General features: G+C 35.5%; 1 protein-coding gene across 1 annotated transcript in view; it reads left to right on the top strand.

Moving 5' to 3' along the window:
• NUP54 (nucleoporin 54) overlaps positions 1–24365 on the top strand; it is a 32971-nt gene extending 8606 nt beyond the window's left edge. The window contains exons 4-12 of the mRNA XM_007998944.3: positions 3287–3513; positions 5341–5528; positions 6835–7031; positions 8272–8326; positions 8797–8890; positions 14023–14130; positions 20853–20972; positions 21269–21379; positions 23545–24365. Of these exons, the coding sequence (XP_007997135.1) occupies positions 3287–3513; positions 5341–5528; positions 6835–7031; positions 8272–8326; positions 8797–8890; positions 14023–14130; positions 20853–20972; positions 21269–21379; positions 23545–23673 (1229 nt within the window). The 3' untranslated portion in view covers positions 23674–24365. The remainder of the gene's footprint in view (positions 1–3286; positions 3514–5340; positions 5529–6834; positions 7032–8271; positions 8327–8796; positions 8891–14022; positions 14131–20852; positions 20973–21268; positions 21380–23544) is intronic.
• The last annotated feature ends 569 nt before the right edge of the window (positions 24366–24934 follow it).

The following is a 24934-nucleotide window of genomic DNA, read 5'->3' as shown; positions in this document are numbered from 1 at the left end:
GAATTCCTCATTCTGTTTTTTTCCCTCATAAATTTTCCGGTTGTCTTGTTAAATGTCCCCCATTCTGTATTTTTCTTCTGCTTCCTTGTAATATTATTTAACTTTATCTCTCATAATTGTGGTAAATAAAGTTTGCTTTAGGGACTTGATTCTGCCTTTTTAGTAAGAACATTTTGCAAGTGGTGCTGTGTGCTTCATATCACATCACATTGAAAGAGTATCTCACTTATGGTGATGCTAAGATTGATCAGTAGGTTCAGATGGTGACAGCGTATTTTTATCTTACTACTTTAGATTACTTACTACTAATGAAACCTAATGGTTTCATTCCTTGAAGATTATTGCCTCAATCAGTTATCTTATTAGGGGTTGCAAAATGGTGATTTTCTAATTTCCTCTCTATCACACTGAAATTTCTTCTGTAAAAGGAACTTTTTCTTCATCCTCCAAGACTGCTTGATCACGCTGATACACAGTTTAGATAGTAAAGGCAGGATAATTTTCTTTTTAATGGACAATTTTTGTAAAAAGGAGTTTGTGGCCTCATTATTTCTTATGGTATCCAAGGAGTTAGGATTTTTTAAAAATTTGATCTTATACTTTATAAAATTACCATTTTGAATGCATGGGCTTTAATAAATCTGTTTCAGTTAGTTGCATTTGGCCAGTGGGAGACCTTAACTTCTGTGACACTAGTCTAGTTTATTCCTACCTCATTGTTAGTCCTCCTTACTGCTTTTGTCCACTCATCTTCCTCTCTGTCTCTACAGAGATGTTGCTTGCCTTTACCCCTACCCCATGGCTTAGCTGGCTCTTTCCTTTAGGCCCTAACTGAAGTGCTAATGGAACTGTCTTCTCTTGACCCCTCTCTCAGGCTTGATCAGCTCCCTTATTTGGTACTCCCAGAACCTTTGTACTTCTCTGAAGGACTTATCACAATTGTTAATATTTGTTTGATGTGTTCGGTTTGTTTAATGCACCTTGTCTACCTTGTTTACCACTGTATCTTTAGCATTTAGCTCTGAGCACTTAGTAGGTACTCAGTAAATATTTGTTGTATGAATTAATGGTGAGTGAATGAATGAATGTGTTTATGTATATAAAAAACCAAGAGAGACTGTATTGTCAGGAAATTTAAGGGAGAAGGGCTTTCAAGGAGGATGTGTATTCAACAGAAGGTGAAGATTTTCTTTGGGGGCCAAAGGAATAATCAACAGCAAGAGGGCTCTGAGAAGGTCGCAAGGTATAAGAAGTCTAATATTATTCTGTCTTGAAAAGAGTATTGGATTTTGTAATTTGAGTTCATCAGTGCCCTCCAGCTGGTGAATTTTAAGTAAACTGGTACAGTCATAATTCAGTGTGAAGTATAAAATGAGAGGCTGACTACATATGTCTCAGTATAGAGATCACAGTTGATTCATGTCATTTAAAAGTTGAGGAAGATAAAGCCCGGGAATTTCTTGCTGAAGGATAGAAAGTGACCTTATAATAAACCAGGATTCAGGTGTTCTGAGTTCCAGTCCAGTTCTTGCCAATGTTTATATATACTCATTTGGGAATTATTTTTGGAGAGTAAAAGAGTCTCTCTCTATCCCTGTAGAAACTCCATGGACCTTGTGGTACTTTCAATGTTTAGAGCTGAAAGAGAACTTAAATAATATCTAATACAGTGTTTTAAAACTCAGGTCATTTTAGTATTCACGTTTTCTCCTTATCTATATACCATTTGTATTACTATTTAAGAATTTTCTTTAAATCAGTTTACTTTGAAACACTAAATACAGTTATTTTAAAGTAAAATTTATTGCTGCTATAAGTGGAAAACTAGTATCATTTGCTCTAAGGAAAAGGTAATTGAAATTAAGTACAAAGAAAATATAGTGTTAATAAATTCTAGGTAGATACCTTTGCCTTAAGCTCTGAGCCTTAGACTCGCTCCTCCCTTTGTTAAAAGATGACATACTTATCTCACACTTTGGGAAATATTTATCTGCCCTAAGAACTTGGCCCTTCTTTCCATTAGAGAAATTGGTATCCCACAGAGGTTAAGTGATTTGCCCAAACTTACACAGCCATCTAAATTTTTAGCCTAGAATACTGATGGTTAATCCATTTGTTATTACTATATTTTTTAAATAATGAGAGAAAGGAAAATGTTTAGGAAGCTGGTGTTGATATAACAATGATTTTTAGACTTACTTTGTATCCCCCAATTTATATTTATTATACAAATATAACAGTAATAATGGTTATTTTAAAAAATCCTACATCTTTATGCATCCTACATCCTCATGCATGCTTCCGTCCCTCCCTCCTTTCTTTCTTTCATGTGTAGGTTTAATATTGTGGACCCAATTTGTGTTCTGGTAATGGAATTAATTTGGATAACATCATTAGGGCTGGGCACAGTTGCTCATGCCTGTAATCCTAGCACTTGGGGAGGCTGAGGCAGGAGAGTCTCTTGAGCTCAGAAGTTTTGAGACCACCATGGGAAACATAGTAAGACCCTGTCTCTACAAAAAATAATTTTAAGAAATTAACCAGGTGCACGTTGGTGCACTCCTGTAGTGTCAGCGACTCAGGATGATGAAGCAGGAGGATTGCTTGAGCCCAGAAAGTTGAGGCTGCAATGAGCCATGATCTGGCCACTGCACTCCAGCCTAGGCAACAAAGTGAGACCCTATTTATAATAAATGCAAATTTAACATTATAAGGTTTGGCCTAGTGTAATTAGTTTCCTATTGCTGCCATAACAAATTACCACAAACTTAGGGGCTTAAGACAATAAAAGTTTATTATTTTATAGTTTCTGGAGATCAGAAGTCCAGAAATGGATTTCACTGTGCTAAAATGAAGTTCTTGGCAGTACTGTGTTACTTCTAGAGGCACTAAGGGAGTATCCATTCTCTTGCCTTTTCCAGTTTTTAGAGTCTTCCTGCATTTCTTGGTTTGCGGCTCCTTCTTCCGTCTTGCCATATGCCAACAGCATAGCATCTTCAGATCTGTTTGACTCTGAGCTCACTCTTCTACTTTTGAGGATCTTATGATTACATTGAGTCCCTCCTGATAATCCAGGATAACCCTCTATCTAAACATGCTTAATTTAATCACATCCACAAAGGCCCTTTTGCTATGTAAGATAACGTATTTATAGGTTCTGTAGATTAGGATATGGGCATCTTTGTGGGTGGGGGAGCGGGGGCATTATTTTGCCTACCATGCCTATGATCTGGATTAAGCTTTGTTTTGTTTTGTTTTGAAATACTAATTTTGGGTACCTTTTTAGCATTAGGTGGTCTCTTCAGTCAGCCTACACAAGCTCCTACACAGTCCAACCAGCTGATAAATACTGCGAGTGCTCTTTCTGCTCCAACACTATTGGGAGATGAGAGAGATGCTATTTTGGCAAAATGGAATCAACTGCAGGCCTTTTGGGGAACAGGAAAAGGGTATTTCAACAATAATATTCCGCCAGTGGAATTCACACAAGAAAATCCCTTTTGTCGATTTAAGGTATTATTAATACTGTTTATATCTTCAATTGAAGATTTTGTATAATGGAAAATATATTTAGATTAATATCCGGATAACAATTGCTTGGGGTCTTTACTCCTTGAACATGGTATGATTATACTTTTATTTTGAAAATATAGAAATTATAAAATTGAAGTGATTTCATACATATGTGTGGTTGAAGGTGACCAGAATATGAATGAAGGAAAGTGTGACTAGAATGTGATTTATAACTGAAGAAAAAAAATGTAAACAGGAGAATGGTTTGCTTGGCACCTGTAAAGGGGAGACACCAAACTGCAATTTAGTGGTATTCGTTTAACATTGGCCAGGAGAGTATACCTTAACCAGCAGACAGGAATTCCCCTTAGCATGTATAACCCCAAAGCTATTAAAACAGTATTGCCCGTTTTCTGTGTTCTTATTCCCTGCCTACCAAACAACCTTCTCATTTGTCTGTTCAGAAAATCTCTTTATCAGCCAGTGAGAGTATTTAGTTCCATTTGGTAATGCATTTTCCATAACAAATTATATATTGCATTCCAGTTTATACCTCAGCCTCTTAGAAGTTATATTGGCCTACATTGGTCTCTTAAACCTAATCAATATGTACATAACCCTGTGTTTGGAACTGTAAGGCTGAGGATGGGATCCTTGAATAAAGTGGTCAGCCTGTCTTGTTGCAGAACATCTCTTTGTCTCATCACTAACAAAAAGTATATTGAGTGCATGTAGTTGAAATTTTGATACACGTATTTAGTTGCTAAGAGGTATTCAATAATAGACATAAGTCGAATATAACAGTTTAATAAAGTTGGTGTATAACATGGTAAAATGCATAATGTACACTTGAGTTAATTTAAATTCTTTTTTAAAAGTTGCAGATGAGTGGTGATAAGGATAAACGGCTTCTACCTAAAGAGCAATTCTTTAGAAAAGTATAATTGGTCCTATTAATATGTGAAAAAATACAATCCTGTTTCATAAAGTTTTGTATTATATAAACCAATAAAGTGATATAGACATTCTTTATAGTATTTGTAAGTTGACTGTCATTACTGTGATTTAAAAGTATTTATTTGTAAATTGCTTCTTTATACATTTAAAACTTAGTTTAAGATTCCATGAATCAGATGTACAGATACTCCTCAAGTTGTAATGGGTTACATCCCAATAAACCCATCATAATTGAAAATATTGTAATTCAGAAATGCATTTAATACACCTAACCTACCAAGCATCATAGCCTAGCTTACTTTAAACATGCTCAGAACACTTACATCTGTGTACAATTGGGCAGAATAATCTAACACCAAGTCTATCTTATAATAATAATTTTAATTTTATAATAAAAACTAAAAGATCAGAATTCCATGTATGGTTTCCATGTATGTATATATGAATGCATATTGCTTTTACACCATATAAAATGGAAAAATCTTAAGTTGGGAACAATCTGTATAGTGAAATAAATTATAATTAGTTGGTGATTTTTACAGTCACTTTTATAATGGCATGCATATGGTTTAGAAACAACCAACAATAATGAATATCAAAATTTTTTAGGGGAGAAAGCTCTTTAGTTACTCTCTCAAAGGGGAAATTTTAATCTTACTGTATAGGTTAATGTTATTCCCGGGTAAAATAGTTTTTCTTTGTAATTTTGTGACCTCCTAGGGCACAAAATGGTGGGAAGAATCATTATTCCCTTAATTACCAGACATTAAGTTGTTTTTCCCATTTTAGCAGATATTAAGCTGTTAATATTAAACACTTGATTTAAGATCCGTACATATTTTTTATATTGTTTATTTTGTCATTCCACAGGCAGTAGGTTATAGTTGCATGCCCAGTAATAAAGATGAAGATGGGCTAGTGGTTTTAGTTTTCAACAAAAAAGAAACAGAGATTCGAAGCCAACAACAACAGTTGGTGGAATCATTGCATAAAGTTCTGGGAGGAAACCAGACCCTTACTGTAAATGTAGAGGGCACTAAAACATTGCCAGATGATCAGTAAGTATACATAAATATACTGTTTATTTCTGTGTATTTATTTCTGGTCCTAAGGGAGTGATCAATAGTGTTTTCGTTGCTAAAGCACAAATTAAATCTCAGAGCAGAATGTCTTTTCTCAGGTAGTGATTATTCAGTATTTATAAAAACATTTATTTAAAAGCATTTTTAAAAATTTGGATTTTTTAACTTACTAGATGCTAATAATTTTCTAGATTTTCATTCAGGCCAGGAAGGGACCATTTGTCATAGATGCGTGCAAATTGAGGGCCATAAAGATGTTATTGGAAAATGTTATTAACTGATTACTGTTCATGTTCATTCATGGATAAATATTATTGCTTTACTTCCCTTGACCTAAGTATAATTCTCAGTGTTCGTGGCAAGACATTTATTTTAGGATATTTGGAGGAATGATTATTAATGAGAAGCAATAATTGAATCAGATTTTACTCATGGTCGTAATTGCAGAGAACCCGTAAATTTCAACATAATTTTCTATATAAATAACATTTACATAGGATTTTGCAGCTAAGCGAACCGCTTTATAAATATGATCTTATTGGCCGGGCACGGTGGCTCACGCCTGTAATCCCAGCACTTTGGGAGGCCGAGACAGGCGGATCACGAGGTCGGGAGATCAAAACCATCCTGGCTAACACGGTGAAACCCAGTCTCTACTAAAAATACAAAAAAATTAGCTGGGCGTGGTGGCGGGAGCCTGTAGTCCCAGCTGCTTGGGAGGCTGAGGCAGGACAATGGCGTGAGCCGAGATTGCGCCACTGCACTCTGGCCTGGGTGACAGAGCGAGACTCCGTCTCAAACAAACAAAAAAAACCCCCAAATATTATCTTATTTACCTGGTTCATTTTAACTTTATCATTTTGGTTGATTTGTAAATGAACATTACATTAAGTAAAACTTTTTTATTTTCAAGATTTAAGAAGAAAACAATTGGGCACAGCAGCTCATCATACCTGTAATCCCAGAACTTTATGTATATACACACACATAAGCTAAACATAGCAGGTGTGTGACTGTACTCTCAGTTACTTGGATGCTGAGGTGGGAGGATTGCTTGAGCCTGGGACATTGAGGCTGCAGTGATCACGCCACTGTACTCCATCCTGGGCACCAGAGCAAACTTTGCTCCAAAAAAAAAAAAAAGGAAACATTTTAATTGCCTCCTAAAATAACCATGTCTGAATTCAACTTACACTTCTGAAATCACATGCTATGATATGCTGAGGTTTGTGGCTATGAGTTTTGTGCTCCGTATTTTATAAATTCGTTATTCTTCCTTTAGGACAGAAGTTGTTATTTATGTTGTTGAGCGTTCACCAAATGGTACTTCAAGAAGAGTTCCAGCTACAACGCTATATGCCCATTTTGAACAAGCCAATATAAAAACACAATTGCAGCAACTTGGTGTAACCCTTTCTATGACTAGAACAGAACTTTCTCCTGCACAGATCAAACAGCTTTTACAGAATCCTCCTGCTGGTATGTTTCTAGAATCACAGAGTTCAAAAAAAAAAGAAAGATTTAGAACTAACACTCCCCCTATTTCAGAGGTGTTGGTTGGTTATTAATGTTAATAAAATTAGTATCATCACATATCTACTTATTTGGGAAATAATTTTGAATGTTTGTATTCATTTAGTTTTTTATTATGTAACTACTATGTATGTATTAAAATAGAAATTTTGAGGAATAGTGAACCGAAGAAAAGTAATCCATAATCCATCTAACTGAAGGTAATTTACTAGTAAAATTTTGGCTTATTTTTTTCTAGCTTATCTCATATTCATTGAATATTCAAGTAAAACCTGAATTTGTTCTCACTGTAAAATATTCTGGATGGCATAACTAGATTGACTGTGTGATAGATTACCTTTAGTTCCTTTCTGCGGAAGTAACTACTATCAATTTATGGTACTCTGTTTAATCCTTTATCTGTGATTTGAAATGTAAGCATATTTACATGTAGATCTTTTAAAAAAGGATTCTGCATATACATCTGCAGCTTGCGTTTTCACTTACAGTATTTGTTAGTACTTTTCATGTCAATACATGAAGATAAATCTTACTGTATTTAAACATTGCATAGTATTCCATGGATACACCTTTACTTAACACCTCTAAGTTGTTTTCTATCTTTTCACTATTATAAACTATGCAGTAATTAACAACATCCTTGTAAACATGTCTTAAAACACATTGGTATATATTTCTTTAGAATAGATCTCTGGTAATGAAATTTTTAAGTCAATATTATGTATGTTAGATACTGCCAAATTGCCCTCCAGGGAAAGTTCTACCATTTACATTCATAACAGGAATGTTATTTTTCTGGCCACCGATGGCAAAATAATTAATTTAAAAATTAATACTTATTTTTAATATGTTTATTAGCTACATTTGTATTTTTTGTGAGTTACCTATTTGTGTCCTTTGCCCATTTTCTAGATTTTTTTTGTCTTCCTTTTTGATGTTTAGGAACTCTTTCTATATTCTGGAAGTTAATCTATTATCCTATAGGTTATAGATACTTCCTTTCAGTCTGTACTTTTTTTGAGCTTTATTTATGCTGCAAAAATTTGTATTTTTACCATGATCATATTTGATAGTCACTTTTCATTATAGCTTTGGGTTTAGGGTCTTACTTTAGGAAAGCCTTTGTCATACACACATTATAAAAATAGAAAATTGTTTTAGAAAAAATATTTTTTATTTGTGGTAGGTGTTGATCCTATTATCTGGGAACAGGCCAAGGTAGATAACCCTGATTCTGAAAAGTAAGTATGTCTTCATCTTGTTTCATTTAAGAACTAATATTTGCTACTAGGAAAGCAATCATATGAGCTATTAATTATAATTATTACATATAAGAGAAGTTTATTTTCATTTTCATGGTCTTTAAAAAATATTGATTATAGTCCAGCTAAAGCTTCAGCTAAAACAAAAAGGAAAAAAAAAGATTATGGTAAGGCAGCATAGCATAGTGAGAACTAACTAGGAGTGGAAAAATCTAATTGCATTTGCATTTAATAATGTAATGTTTTGACTGAACTGTTTTTCCTCATTTGTAAAATAGGGAGGTTGAATAAAATCTCTTTGGTGTAACATGGTTATCTCATAGTCATAGATCTGCCTTAGAGCCCTAGAAAGTTGATGTAATATTACATGAATGTTATTAAAACCTTAACTTCTTGTATTTTGTAGTAATGGGCTTAAGATCTGAAAATTGTTCACTGCATTTCTTCAGGTTAATTCCTGTACCAATGGTGGGTTTTAAGGAACTTCTCCGAAGACTGAAGGTTCAAGATCAGATGACTAAGCAACATCAAACCAGATTAGATGTAAGCATTTAGCTTTTCATTCCCTGGCCCTGGAAGTAGGGAAAGGGATTATAGCCATTTATTTCTTTTTAATATATGTGCTACTATTTTATCTTAATCAGGAAACAATGTAGCATACACTGCAAATTAATAATTATAGTTTTATGCAACTACCTTCTTTATGATAGAAGTCCCCAAATCATATGAATCTGATTTGATATGATAATGAATTTAGAATTCTTGGCTTAGTAGATTAATTAGACTGTCATTTCCAGTTTCAGCCAGGGATTGCATATTATTATTTATGGGGCCTTATGAAAATGGAGGTTATAATTAAGTTTTTTTGTGTTGACATATAATTGTCTTGGTATATTATTGTATATTGATGAAGCAAATTTAAAATTACTTAATGCTTAAATATACTTAATATTTTGTTTCGTAAAGTAGACTTTTCTAGGAGGCCAGGGTGGGTGGATCACTCGAGATCAGGAGTTTAAGAGAAGCCTGGCCGACATGGTGAAACCTGGTCTCTACTAAAAAATACAAAAATTAGCTGGGTGTCATGGTGCACGCCTGTAATGCCAGCAACTTGGGAAGCTGAGGCATGAGAATTGCTTGAACCCAGGAGGCAGAGGTTACAGTGAACAGAAATCGTGCCACTGCACTCCAGTCTGGGCGACAGAGTGAGACTCCTCAAAAAAAAGACTTCATAAATAAATACTTAAAGAGTCTTAAAGGTCAGAGAAATTTGTATGATTTCAATTCTTTTAACTGTGCTAAGGTTTTTTTTGTTTGTTTGTTTGTTTTGTTTTTTGAGATGGAGTCTCTCTCTGTTGCCCAGGCTAGAGTGCAGTGGCGCAATCTGGGCTTACTGCAAGCCCCGCCTCCCAGGTTCACGCCATTCTCCTGCCTCAGCCTCCCGAGTAACTCGGACTACAGGCTCCCGCCACCACGCCCAGCTAATTTTTTTGTATATTTAGTAGAGACGGGGTTTCACCGTATTAGCCAGGGTGGTCTCGATGTCCTGACCTCGTGATCCGCCCGCCTCAGTCTTCCAAAGTGCTGGGATTATAGGCACGAGCCACCGCGCCCGGCCAACTTTACTAAGGCTTTATAACCCAGGAGCCTATGAAAATAATGTGTGTTCTGCAATTCTTAGGTGACGTTTTCTATTAATGTCAGTGAGATCCAGTTGGTTGATAACATTTCTGTTCTGTATTCTTGTTGATTTTTCTGCCTGCTAGTTTGAGAAGAGAGTTGAAATTCACAGCTATACTTACGGATTTGTGTTTTTCTCCTTTCATTTCTCAGTTTTTACTTCATGTATTAATAGTTTGAAGGGCTGTTGTTATATAGGATTGTTGTGTTTTCTTGGCAAATTTACCTTTTATTATTATATCATATCCCTCTTAATCCCCGGTAAGTTTTATATCTTCTCTAATGACTTTTTTCTTTTATTATTATTTTTAATTGATACATAACTACATATTTACGGGGCATATTGTGATAATTCAATACATGGATACAGTGTGTAATGATCAAATAAGGGTAATTAGCATATCCATTACCCCATTCATTTATCATTTGTTGGTATCATTGCAAATTCACTCCTATAGCTATTTGAAATACAATACATGGTTGTGAATTATAGTTACCTGTAGCGCTGTAGAACACTGGAACTTAATCCTCCTATCTAGCTGTACTTTGTATCTGTTAAGCAACCTTTGGCAGTTCCCTACTCCTACTCTTTCTCCACCTCTAGTAGCTACTGTTCTACTCTCTACTTCTACGAAATCAACTTTTTTTTAGCTTCCACGTATGAGTGAGAACATGCAGAATTTATCTTTCTGTGCATGGCTTATTTCACTTAACAAAATGTCTTCCAAGTTCATCTGTGTTGCTGCAAATGGTAGCACTTCATTCTTTTTCATGATTAAGTAGTATTCTATTAAGTAGTATTCTATTTCTTGTTTTCTTTATCCATTCATCTGTTCATGGACACTTACTCAAGACACGCCAAAGTCTTTGTCTGATGTTAACATAGCCACGCTACCTTTCTTTTGATAAAAAGTGTTTGTATGGCATACCTTTGTTCATCTTTTTACTTTTAACCTACGTATATTGTTATATTTGAAGTGAGACTCTTGTAGACGGCATAAAGTTTGGATTTAGTCCTACCATTATTTGTTTTGTGTTTGCAGCCTCTGTTTTTCATTCCTGTTTCCGTTTTTCTGCTTTCCTTTGGGTTATTTGGACTTTTTTTTTTTTTTTTTTTTTTTTAGCATTTCCTTTTAATCTATTATTTCAAGTCTTAGAGCTGTACTTCTTAGTAGTGGCTTATGGTGGTGGTGGTGATTTTGTCTCCCAAAGCACATTTGGCAGTGTCTGGAGACTCTTGGTTGGGGAGTGCTATAGGCATCTAATGTGTAGAGGCCCAGATGCTGCACACAGTCTACAGTGTACAGAATAGTACTCCCACAACAAGCAATTACCCAACATTAATAGTGCTGAAGTTGAGAAACCTTTCTCTAGGTAATACGATGTATCTCCTCCCACTAGAACTAGCAGACTTCTCTTGGAGCTCCCTTTCAGCATTTTTGCTCATTTCCAGGTTTGAGGCTGGGTTGAAATCAGACTAGGGATGCCTGAGGGGAAAAATGGGTAAACTCACCACAAGTTCAGCGGTACTTTAAATTCCTATCTTCCCTGATCTTCCTGCCAGAGTCCTCAAATAGCTGCCCCATGTATTCCATCCCAGTTTTATAGCTATATTAAATGGGAAGATTGGGGTTGCATATACTTAGTTCATCTTGTCCAGAACTTAACATTGTAAATATCTTCTTCTCATCTCTCTGTTAACTCTGTCTTTGGTGTCTGTAGTTGAAGAGAAATCCTTAATTTTAATGTAATGATATCCATTAAATGTTTGCCTTGTGTTTTCTTTTTGGGAATTTGCTTCAATAATTTTTCACCCTAAATTCTGAGAGTATCCTATATTTAAAAAAATTTAGAGTTTAACCTTTCACATTTGAGTCTTTTGTTGTCATCATGGAGTTTACCTTTATATCAAGTACGTGGTATGAACCCAGATTTATTTTTCTCTAAATAGTGGGTCCATATTTTTAATATTGCCTATAAAAATGTGATATTCCTCAATGATTATCAAAGAATTTAAATTACACTAAGTTTCCATATATATGTGATCTATTTCTAGACCCTCTCTTATGTATCATTGGCCAGTTGGTCTGTTCTTATACCCACCCATTCCACATTTTTTTAGTGTTAGGGCTTTGTAGTGTATCTTAATATCTAGTAGAATGAATCTCTAATCTTGATTCTTCTTTTCAGAGTTTTCTGGGTCTTTATGGATCTTTATTCTTCCATAAAAACTTTAGAATCAACTTGTCAGAATGCTAGAATTATGGTTGGAATTGCATTAAATGCAAAGACTCATTTGTGGGAATTGAATTTTAATATTAAATCATTTCATCCATGAATGTGGTTTGTCTCTTTAATCCTTGTGGTCTTTTATGTCCTTTAAAATAATTTTTAAATATTCCCTTTTAAAATCTTGTGCATTCTTTCTTGAGTCAATTCCTAGATGGTTTTAGTATTTGTTAGTAAATACTGTGACTGATAACATGTCTAATTTTTTTAGTTATTACTGGTAGGAAATAATGTCGTAAGTACTCTTGTATCTAAAAACCCTGGTGATTTTTCAAAATTGGGGTGGGAGATTGCCTAGGTTATGTAATATAAAACATAGCCACCTCATTTTGTCCTTTCAGCATGGCATGGCATTGGAAAGTTTCTTTAAAAGGTGATGTGTGCAGGTAGATGTGCTAAAATATGTCTTGCATAATCGTCTTATCCTCTTTCTTATAACATGTTAATATAAGCCAGTGACATAGAATGATTAATTATGATAGAGACAATTATGGGATTAATTCTGATTGGGATGCTTTAATAAAATAGTGAGATTTTAACCTACCCTGTAAGGTTAAGACTTCCTAAGGCAGAATAGTGGATTTCAGTCAGGTAAAACAGCAAGTCAAAGATCCAGAGGCATAAAAACGTATCCTGCTGCATAATTAATATCACTCCTTTTCCTCTGCACTCTGATGATTCCCTCCAAGTATTCTGTAACAGTTAATGTTGAAATGTACTGTACTTTCTGTCAATAGTTACATACAGGGCTACTTGTCTGTTAAGACACCCCCTAGATATCATCTTATACATCTTAACTTCTTCCATTCAGACCTGGTTGTTGGCTGTATTCCATATTACTTCAAATTCCTTAATTTCCTCTCTCTCCGCCTCCATCCCCCCCACCCCTACATGCTGGAGTGTGATCACGGCTCAAGTCATCCTCCCACCTCAGCCTCCTAAGGAGCTGGGACTACAGGCATATAGCACTCCACCTGGTTAATTTTTTATTTTTTGTAGAGACAAGGTCTTGCTATGTTTCCCAAGCTTGTCTCAAAATCCTGGTCTCAAGCACTCCTCTTGCCTTGGCCTCCCAAAGTGCTAGGATTACAGGAGTGAGCCACTGTGCCCAGCTGTGTGTGTGTGTGTGTGTGTGTAAGAGAGAGAGATGGAGTCTCACTCTGTTTTTTTTGTTTTTTGTTTCTGTGACATGGAGTCTCACTCTGTTGCCCAGGCTGGAGTGCAGTGGCACGATCTCGGCCCCGTCCTCTGGGTTTAAGTGATTCTCCTGTATCAGCCTTCGAAGTAGCTGGGATTACAGGTGCGCGCCACCACGCCCAGCTACTTCTTTGTATTCTTAGTAGAGACAGGGTTTCACTGTGTTGGCCAGGCTGGTCTTGAACTCCTGACCTTAAGTAATTTGCCCGCCTTGACCTCCCAAAGTGCTGGGATTACAGGTGTGAGCCACCACGCCCAGCTTATTTTTTTCTGTGTATTGCCTCATTGCTAAATTTCCTAGAGCTGTAAAGATATCTTTGCATGATTCTTTTAAAAAAATTTTAGGTATGTAAAAAGGGAAGAAATGTATGCATAGATTTGTAGGGAAAGAGTTTATATTTTGAGGGATGCATCTCCGGCTTATCCCAAGATTAGAATTTCCATACAGGTGTAACTGATAAATAGTTGTGGTATTTGATTAACACCCCCCCCAATTTTTTTTTAAACAGATCATATCTGAAGATATTAGTGAGCTACAAAAGAATCAAACTACATCTGTAGCCAAAATTGCGCAATACAAGAGGAAACTCATGGATCTTTCCCATAGAACTTTACAGGTAGTAATTTGGATTTTTTTCCCCCAGTATTTATAAGGCTGTGTATGTGAAATAATGTACTAAATACAGATTTTTAAAATAGAAAAAAAAGACTAAAATAATAATGTGAAACTAGAAGTACTGAATTCTTTCAGTAGAACTTTGAAATTGGAAAACAGGTCTCATAGGGTTGAGTGAGGAGAATAAAAATATCCTAAAGTTCATATTTTAGTGAGAATTTGAGGGAAAGCAGTGAAGAAATAAAGTATCTTAGTGCAAGGGAAGCTTCTGTGAGATTATTGATGTCTCATAAATTTCATAAAATAGTTCAGAAAATTTTTTATTTTGAGTGCTAGAAAAAGGAGTGTAACCATAATAGTCGAAAAACAACAATAGAATATACAAATTAACAGGAGGAATTAAAAGAATAATAACTGAAATTATAAACTATCATGAAAACAGAAATATTACATACCAGTACCAATGGGAAACAGCCAAATCTGCACTCAGAGGAAAATTTACAGTCATAAAAAATCTCATTTTAAAAGATCAAATGTGAAAAATAAAGGAACTGAGTACTCAAATTAGAAAAGGAATATCAAGATAAGCCAAAAGAAACTAAAAAGAAAGAAAGATAAATGTGAAATTAGTGAAAGACTAAAAAATATAATAGTGGAAAGAATAAATTGTAAAACTGTTTCTTTGAAAAGACCATTAAAATTACTAAGCATCTCATCAACCAGAAGAAGGGAAAAGCAGAGCAAAATATACAAAATTGGTAGTGAGAAAAGGGGCATCACCATAGATACACAAAACAGAATAAGAAGATACTGCATGGGCCGGGCACGGTGGCTCACGCCTGTAATCCTAGCACTTTGGGAGGCCGAGGTGAGTGGATTGCCTGAGTTCAGGAGTTCAAGACCAGCCTGGGCCGGGCGCGGTGGCTCAAGCCTGTAATCCCAGCACTTTGGGAGGCCGAGACGGGCGGATCACGAGGTCAGGAGTTCGAGACCATCCTGGCTAACATGGTGAAACGCCGTCTCTATTAAAAAATACAAAAAGCTAGCCGGGCGAGGTGGCTGGTGCCTGTAGTCCCAGCTACTCGGGAGGCTGAGGCAGGAGAATGGCGTAAACCCGGGAGGCGGAGCTTGCAGTGAGCTGAGATCCGGCCACTGCACTCAGTGACAGAGCAAGACTCCATCTCAAAAAAAAAAAAAAAAAAAAAAAGGCCAGCCTGGGCAACACAGTGAAACCCCATCTCAACTAAAATACAAAAAAATTAGCCACACATGGTTGCTTGCGCCTGTAATCCCAGTTACTCGGGAGGCTGAGGCACAAGAATTGCTTGAACCCGGGAGGTAGAGGTTGCAGTGAGCCGAGATCATGACACTGCACTCCAGCCTAGGTGACAGAGCAAGACTCCATCTCAGAAAAAAGGAAAAAAAAAAAAAAAGATACTGCATGTACTTTAGGGTAACAAATCTGGAACTCAGAGGAAGTTTTATTTTGATTTTTCTATGAAAATGAAAATTACCAAAATTAATCTACAGAGAAGTTAAAAAAAAAAAAAAAACCACAGAAGCAATTGGAAAAATGAAAGACGAAACATGGAAAAGGCCTCAAGGACAGATAGTTTCATTGCCAAATTTTGTCTAACCACAAAAGAGCTAATTCCAGTGTTATTTTAATTATTCTAGACAATTGAGGAATAATGTATATAGCTTCCTTATTTGTTCTTTTTTCACAGCTTGAGATAATTTGCATACCATACTATTTACTCATTTAAAGTGTACAGTTCAATGGCTTTTAGTATATTCAGAGACTTGTATAACCATTATTACCACAATCAATTTTAGAACATTTCCATCACCCTACAAACAAATCCCATACCCATTGTCAGTCACTTCCCCATTTCACTGCAAATCTTCCCCATTTCATCGCAAGTCCTGTGCAACCAGTTTTGCCCTATGGATTTGCCTGTTCTGGAAACCTCATATAAATGGAATCATAATGATATTTGGTCTTTTGTGACTGGCTTCTTTTGTTTAGCATAATGTTTTCAAAGTTCATCTGTGTTGTACCATGTAATAGTACTTCAGGTACTAATAAATGATGATTATTCATTTATTGCTGAATATTCCATCGTATGGCTAAACCACATTTTACTCGATTGATGGACATTTTGGTGGTTCTGCTTTTTGGCTATTATGAATAATATTGCTATTAAAATTTATTTACAAGTGTTTGTATGCACATATACTTCTATTTCTCTTGGGTGTAAACCTAGGAGTGAAATTGCTGTGTCGTATGCACAGTGTGTTTAACTTTTTGAGGAAATACCAAACTGTTTTCCAAAGCAGCTGTACCATTTTACATTTCTGTTTGTAGCATCTGAAAAGAAATTGTAAAGTTATTTTAAAGAGATGCAAATTATGCTAAGTGAAAAAAGCCATACTTAAAGGCTGTGTAAGGCGTGATTCTATTTATATAACATTATACAAAAGAAAATTAGGGGCAGATAACAGATTAGTAGTTGCCAGGGACTATAGATGAGGAGAGAAGTGTGACTACAAGGGGCTTGGGGTGATGGAAATATTATGTACCTTAATCATGGTGATGGTTACACAACTGTATGTATTTGCAAGATTCATAGAACTGAACACCTAAAACAGATTAATTGTCGTATGTGGAGTATACCTCAAATCAGACCGAAAAACCACATTCTAAATGAAGTATAAGCAAAGAGAATCCAGCTATTTATCAATTTCTTAAAAAATATGCTACGTCCAAGTAAAGTTTATTTCAGGAATGCAGGGTTGGTTTTAATAACAGGACATCTATCAACATGACTTACTATAGCAACACATTAAGGGAAAATATATAATAGAAACTATAACCAAAAATGAATAGCAAATACTCAAAAAGGCAAAACACTAAAATTGCATTTAGAAACTAGATACGGACACCCAATATTATCATCATTATTCGTTGCTGTCTTGGAGGTTTTCATAAATAAAACAAGCAAAGAAATAATATAAACATTGGGAAAATGATTAAGTGTTCTCTTTTTGCTGATATGATTGTATATCTGGAAAACCCAATGGAATAAACCATAGAATTAATGTAGTAAGCCGGCTAGATATAAAAGTACAAAAATCAGCTTTTCTTTTTACTATCTGGAAATAGGAAAATGTTCCATTCACTAAGTAAAATACTTAGGAATATATTTATGAGGAAAGTATAGGTATTTACAAATAAACTGTATTCTTAGATGAGAATACTTAATATCCACTTTACAAAATTAAAAATGAATTACAGCTTTTTAAAAATTGATTAAGCTGGGTGTGATGACATGGCGCCTTTAGTCACAGCTACTCAGAGGGCTGAGGCAGGAGAATCACTTGAGCCGAGGAGTTCGAGGCTGTAGTGAGCTATGATTGTGCCTATGAATAGCCACTGCACTCTGTTGCCTGGGCAACATAGGGAGACCCTGTCTCTAAAAAAATTTTGATTAAAATTTCTTTAAGTTTATAAGGAAGGATAAATGTTTGAGACTAGCTTGTTCAGGAACAAAAAAGAAATAGTGAACAGGGACTTCTTTACCAGATTTCAGAACCTATTTTAAACCTCTTGTAATTGAATCAATATAGTATCTGCATGAGATTGGACAGAAACATGCATGGAACAGAATAGGGAATTTATAAATAGATGATAGTGTGCTGACAATGTAATATATGGTAAAAGTGGTATTTCAATTCAGTGGGTTTATTTAATAAATAATGCTGAAGTATAACTATACATAAGAAAGAAAATAAAATTAGACCATTGCATCATATAAAAATAAAGTGGACTGAAGACTTAACGAAACTTTCAAAGCTGTATGTACAACCTGGGATTTGAGAGACACTTGATCAGAAAGCTAGAAACTATAAACCAACGTTGGCCATATAAAAAATTGTGTATAGCAAAAGATACCAGAAGCCATTTGTCAATAGTCATGTGATAGAATTTAGGAAAAGGAAATTTTGCAAACAGCATTGATTTTAGATTTGGTGTTCATATTCGTATTATACAAAGAGATCCTATAATTTGACAATAAAACCCAATTGAAATTTGGGCAAAAGATGTGTAAAGGCAGTTCACAGAAAAAGCAAATGCAAAATAGTTTAGTCATTAAAAGATGGTCCCTTTAATTTACTAGAAATCTGGGAATTGCAGATTAAAGAAAAAAAATGAGATCCTGGCTGGGCACAGTGGCTCACGCCTGTAATCCCAGCACTTTGGGAGGCCGAGGCGGGTGGATCATGAGGTTAGGAGTTCAAGACCAGCCTGGCCAAGATGGTGAAACCCCGTCTCTACTAAAAATACAAAAATTAGCAGGGCGTGGTGGCGGGCGCCTGTAATCCCAGCTGCTTGGGAGGCTGAGGCAGAGAATTGCTTGAACCCGGAAAGTAGAGGTTGCAGTGAGTCAGGATCACGCCACTGCACTCCAGCTTGGGTGACAGAGTGAAACTCCATCTCAAAAAAAAAAAAAAAAAAAATCCTTTTACACTCATCAGGTTGGGAAAAATTTAAACCACCACCACCTGTACTTGACAGGAATGTGGGGAAAGGGTATTCTGATGTGTGGCCTATGAATCTAAATCATTAGGATCTTTTGGGAAAGCAATCTAGCAGCTTACTCTAAATCTCAGCCTCATTGTTAAAGATCTATACCAGTTAAATAGATCTATGCACAAAAATGTTTATTACAGCATTGTAGTGTCAAAGCTACAAAATGTTTATTACAGCATTGATTATAGAGTCAAAGCTACAAAAATGTTTATCATGGCATTGTTTGTAGTGTGAAAACAAAATGTATATGCATCAAGACAGTAATGATTGATTATTGGTTAATAACACATTAAAAAAGCATACAGCCATTAAAAATAACAAATTAGAGCTATACTTCTTAAGGAATTTCATGAGATTTTGATAATAAAATTATAATTTTAATTTGTAGTAAAATGTAATGATTAATTTTGATGATAAAATTTTGTTAATTATATATAATCCATTTTTTAAAATTTAGATAAGTAAAAAGCAGTCGGTCTGTGTGTGTGTTTATGAAAAATATATGGTTATAGGAGCATGGCTGAGAGTATGGAGGGACTTGCACTGTTTTTAACCGAGTAAGCTGGGCTTGGAGAGTAGCAGCAAACCAAGAGTCTGCATTTAGAGGCCACTGCTTTAGACCCTTTCTCGCGATGTATTGTTAAATTGAAAAGAAAGAAGCGGCCTGGCACAGTGGCCCACGCCTGTAATCCCAGTACTTTGAGAGGCTGAGGCAGAAGGATCATTTGAGTTTAAGAGTTCAAGACTAGCCTGGGCAACATCGGGAGACCTCATCTCTACTAAAAAAAAAAAAAGCAAAAAGAAAAAAAAATAGCCAGGCATGGTAGTGAGCACCTGTAATTCCAGCTACTTGGGAGACTGAGGTGGGAGGATTGCTTGAATCCAGGGGATTGATGCTGCATTGAGCTATGTTGTGCCACACTCCTCCAGCCTGGGCAAGAAAGCGAGGTCGTCTCAGAAAACCAAAACAACAACCAAAAAAAGGAACCATGTCACAGAGTGACATATGCTGTTTAGTTTTATTTTGGATCTGTGTGTGTGCTCTCTCTGTATGAGCAAGGAGAAAGGTACAGGGGAATGAAAATCAGTTAGCACTATTTGTCTTAGGAGTATGAGAGAAAATTTGTCTTTTACGTTCTCGTATTGTTTCTTAACGCTTTTGTAATCTCAAAAAAAATCCAAGAAATAATTTTTAGACATAAATATTATAGACTCATCTTTAAAGAACTCTTTCTTTAGAAAGGCTGAGTAAATGTCTGAAACGGGTATTATGTTGCCTATTTTTTTGTACTGCTTTTAAGCCATACCATAGTTTTTTTATTTGTTTGTTTATTTTTTGAGATGGAGTCTCGCTCTGTCACCCAGGCTGGAGTGCAGTGGCGCGATCTCAGCTCACTGCAAGCTCCGCCTCCTGGGTTTTCCGCCATTCTCCTGCCTCAGCCCCCCGAGTAGCTGGGACTACAGGCGTGCACCACCTCGCCTGGCTAATTTTTTGTATATTTAGTAGAGACAGGGTTTCGTCGTGTTAGCCAGGATGGTCTCAATCTCCTGACGTCATGATCCGCCCGCCTTGGCCTCCCAAAGTGCTGGGATTACAGGTGTGAGCCACTGCACCTGGCCAAGCCATACCATAGTTTTAAAATTGTTGGCTGGGCAAAGTGGTTCACACCTGTAAACCCAGCACTCTGGGAGGCCAAGGCTGGAGGATTACTTAATTAAGCCCAGGAGTTCAAGACTAGCCTGGGCCACATAGTGAGACCCCCTACAAAAAATTTTAAAAATTAACCAGGTGCAGTGGTGCACACCTGTGGTCCCAGCTACTCGGGAGCTGAGGCAGGAGGATTGCTTGAGCCCCAGAGGTCAAGGATCCAGTGAGCTGTGTTTACACCATTGCACTTCAACCTCAGAGACAGAACAAGACTCTGTCTCAAAAAAAAACCCAAGTGTACATCAGTGTATGTGATAACTTTTGCCCAGTTAAAATGGACAGAAACATAATTCAAATCCTGAACTATTAAACCCTACTGTTAATTTTCAGCTGATTTCTTTCAGTAACTAATTGTAATACTACTACTTGCATAACTAAAAAGAGATGATTCTATTGTTATTGGTGGTTTTTATTTGTATAGGTCCTAATCAAACAGGAAATTCAAAGGAAGAGTGGTTATGCCATTCAGGCTGATGAAGAGCAGTTGCGAGTTCAGCTGGATACAATTCAGGGTGAACTAAATGCACCTACTCAGTTCAAGGTAACCACGTCTAAGACCATAATGCTAAAGTTTGTTTCAGGTGGATCTGCAGACAAAAAGTTATGTAGTCTTCAAGCAGGAATTTTGTATACTTCTGTTTATCTCCAATTAGAACTTCCTTTCTAAAGTAAACTCAGTCATAGTTCTTTTGGCTAGTATTAGTGTTTCAACTATAATGTACAGAGAGAGAAATATAATTTTTAATAGATGGTTTTGAAACCATCCTTTCAAAAGAAAACATTCTCTTTTACAAGTCTTTATTGGCAGTTGTCATTTGACTCAGTCTTAACTTTTAGGGTCGACTAAATGAATTGATGTCTCAAATCAGGATGCAGAATCATTTTGGAGCAGTCAGATCTGAAGAAAGGTATTACATAGATGCAGATCTGTTACGAGAAATCAAGCAGGTAAGTGTTGTATGAGGGCGTATTATTTAAACTGTGAGCTTACCACTTCACACCTATTAGGATGGCTGTTACCCTAATAAAGAAAAGTGTTGGTGAGAATGTGGAGAAATTGGAACTTTCTTGCAGTGTTGGGAGAATGTAAAATGGTTCAGCCTCTATGAAAAACAATGTAGTGTTTACTCAAAAAATTAAAGATAGAATTACGATACAATCTCTCAGGTCTACTTATGGATATATACCCAAGTACGTTGGAAGCAGGGACTCAAAACATATTTGTACACCCATGTTCATAGATCATTATTCACAATAGCCAAAATGTGGTGGTAACCCAAGAGTCAATCAAGGAATAGAGAAACAAAATGTAGGATATATACACATAATGGAGTATTATTCAGCCTTGAAAAAAGAAGGAAATTCTGACACACGCTACAGTGCAATTTGACCTTGAAGAAGTTGTGTTTCATGAAATAAGCCACTTGTAAAAGGGCAAATATTTATGATTTCACTTGTGAAAAGCACCTAGTAGTTCAATTAATAGAGAGTAGAAAGGTGGTTGCCAGGGTGTGAGGGGAGGAGGGGATGGGAGGAACTTAATTGGTACAGAATTTCAACTTGAGAAGATGAAAAGTTCTGAACAAAATGGATAGTGTTGATTATTGCACAACAGCATAAGTATACTTAATGCCACTGAACTGTATACTTAAAAATAGTTACAGGCAAAATTTTATGGTATGCCTGTTTTGCCACAGTTTTAAAAAGGTGAAGTATCCCTCTCCTCACCAAAAAGATGAATTTAAGAGGTAATAGAGACACTACAGTTTACTAGACCTTGCTCCTTAAAGGGTAGGCAGTAACCGCACCTGGAAGGTCATTAAAAATGCAAAATTTCAGTCCTTACTCCAGAAGTATTCGATCTGCATTTTATCAAGATCATAGAATGATTTGTATGCACTTTAAAGTTTGAGAAGCAACTGCTTTAGATAATACCTTCCCTGCCTATATGTCACATGTAAGTTATAAACGTGTTGTTATTGATCTATCCCCTAAGCCCTCAGGAGATCTGGATGGAGGTAGGTTGAGGTGGCCAGAACCTCCAGCCACTTTTCTCGGGTTTTCACCTTGTGTGAAAAAGTTGGGAAACACTGCTTTGGCTTTTCATTAGTATAAATGCAGATTGGTTTAATGAAAATGAACAGTTGTGTCTAAAGAAAATATATGAAGATGATGAACTTTGTGGAGCATACTAGGTAGCTAATGACTGTTGGCATGGCCCTGAGGATTTTAGATTAAGGTTATAAATGTCATCAACAAATCCAATTTTATTATATGCTTTAGAATGAATATGGCTGGTTTTATGTAACCAAAAACTAGTTTGGCTTCTAGATTCTTGGACATTATACAACCAATTATATTCCATTGTTTTAAATATTTGCAATAAATTAACAGATTCCAGTATATTGTAATAGTTGTAGGTTGATATATGCAATAAAACTGAATAATTTAAACACTTGTCTTTTTTAAAATGATGAGCAGTATATTGTTCAGGGATTGAATCATGGTTCACCATCTACTTTATGACCTTGGGTAGGTTATTTACCTGTAGTTTCTTTAACTGTGGAGATGATAATGGTACCCCAAAGGGTGCTCAAAAGGATTTTAAATGAGTTGAACGAGTGAATGAATACCAGTACTCACTATTAAAACAGCACCTTAACCCATAAGGAGGAGTCTTTAAAACATGTTAGCATCTGTAGTCATCATCACCACTATCACTATATACTTTGTACTTTAAAACATGAATATTCTCAGTTTTCAGAATGTCATTTTGCTAGTCATCTATATTTGAATATCTCCTTTGAGTTCTGTTTTATTATGCCTTTATCAAAAGTTGGTAAAAAGAAATAGCTATCTAAAAAACATTTTTGTTGGAAGATACTGTTCAATTTATATTTGTTTGATTTTATTGTTCTTTAGAGTTTGTCTTTCACTGTTAGCAAAAGATGTAGTACAAATGTTTAAATATGCATGCCCTCTATATTTAGAGCACTTACTAGGTAGGTACTGTGTTATTAGTAAAACAGTCAAAGTGGAGTCCTTTTTCCTGTGACTAGCTTGCAGTTTTAATAAATTAATACATTAATATGTTGTTTCTTAATTTGTTCTAGCATTTGAAACAACAACAGGAAGGCCTTAGCCATTTGATTAGCATCATTAAAGATGATCTAGAAGATATAAAGCTGGTCGAACATGGATTGAATGAAACCATCCACATCAGAGGTGGTGTCTTTAGTTGACAGTTCACAAACTTGTGTAAAGGTTTGTGAAATTCATCTTCTTACTGCATCAGCCCTTCCTTAAGAATGAAACCGACCACGTGGAGGGAAAAAGAAAACAATTCTCTCTTGGCTTGGTTTTTTGAGAAGTTTACTGACAAATTACTGTCCATCAAATCTGAAATACAGTCACCTCACAGCTCTTCAAAGAAAACCTTTGAAAGATTTATATCTAAAAGCTGTATTTACTTTAAAAGAAGTGCATAATTACCAAAATTATATGTACTATTGTACATTTTTACAACAGCATTTTCTTAAACATAATCTGTTTAATGATTATTGTCCACTGAGCCTGTACTCTGCTTTCCATACCAAGTAAATATGAAATAATCTTTGCACATAACAGAAGAAGCTATAATTACTTGGCTGTTGGAGATTTGTACTTCAGAGTATAAATGTACACCAGTTTTTATATTTGTGAACTCATCTGTGGGAGGAGTAAAGAAAATCCAAAAGCATTTAATGTTTTTTTTTTTTGTTCTATAAAGATTTGAAAATGTATTTTTATATTATTTTACTTATTTGGAATTTACAGAGCACACCTAAGCAATTAGGATATAACAAAATTAACCATTTTTGCAACCATTTTGTTTTTTAAGCCTTTTTATTTCTAAAAAGATGAAAACTTATAAATAAATTCTTAATTTATAATTTTATATAATTTTGTCTGGTGCTTTATTTGGCTTTTGAGGAATGACCATTTTTTGTCCACATAGGTACTAAATTAATAATCACAATTCAGGAATTTTAGTCTTAAGTCTGATTTTTCCCTCCTAGGGATTTTTGTCAGTGCTGATATAATCAGCACAATTTGATTAGGTTATGGCAAATAAAACTTACTTCAGATATCATCTAGTATTAAGAATTCCCTAATACGTCATTAGTATTTGAAATACTAGAAAATCTGAGTTAAACAGATTAAATAATGTTAAATAGTGTGTCTTTAACTAGTGGGTCATTTTAAACAGTATTTCTGACTACACACTATATGTTTGGGCTGCATCATGTTTGCCGCTCTTGAGATGCTTTAACTTTGCACTTCTCTGTGATGCTTTGGTTTATATTGACAGGTGTTACAAGAAACAGCCCCATGAATCTTGGTATTGTATTTACTATGGGGATGGTGAACAGTGTGATGCACTGTATATCTGGAGTCCATCCTCTGAGAACCCACTGAAGAGATTTATGCTCAGTTGTATAGGTTACAGTTGTGTAGACTAGG

This window comes from Chlorocebus sabaeus, chromosome 7 (genome assembly GCF_047675955.1).
Source record: "Chlorocebus sabaeus isolate Y175 chromosome 7, mChlSab1.0.hap1, whole genome shotgun sequence".
Lineage (NCBI taxonomy): Eukaryota > Metazoa > Chordata > Mammalia > Primates > Cercopithecidae > Chlorocebus > Chlorocebus sabaeus.
Note: the sequence above shows the minus strand (reverse complement) of the source record. Positions and strands in the feature narration are given on the sequence as shown.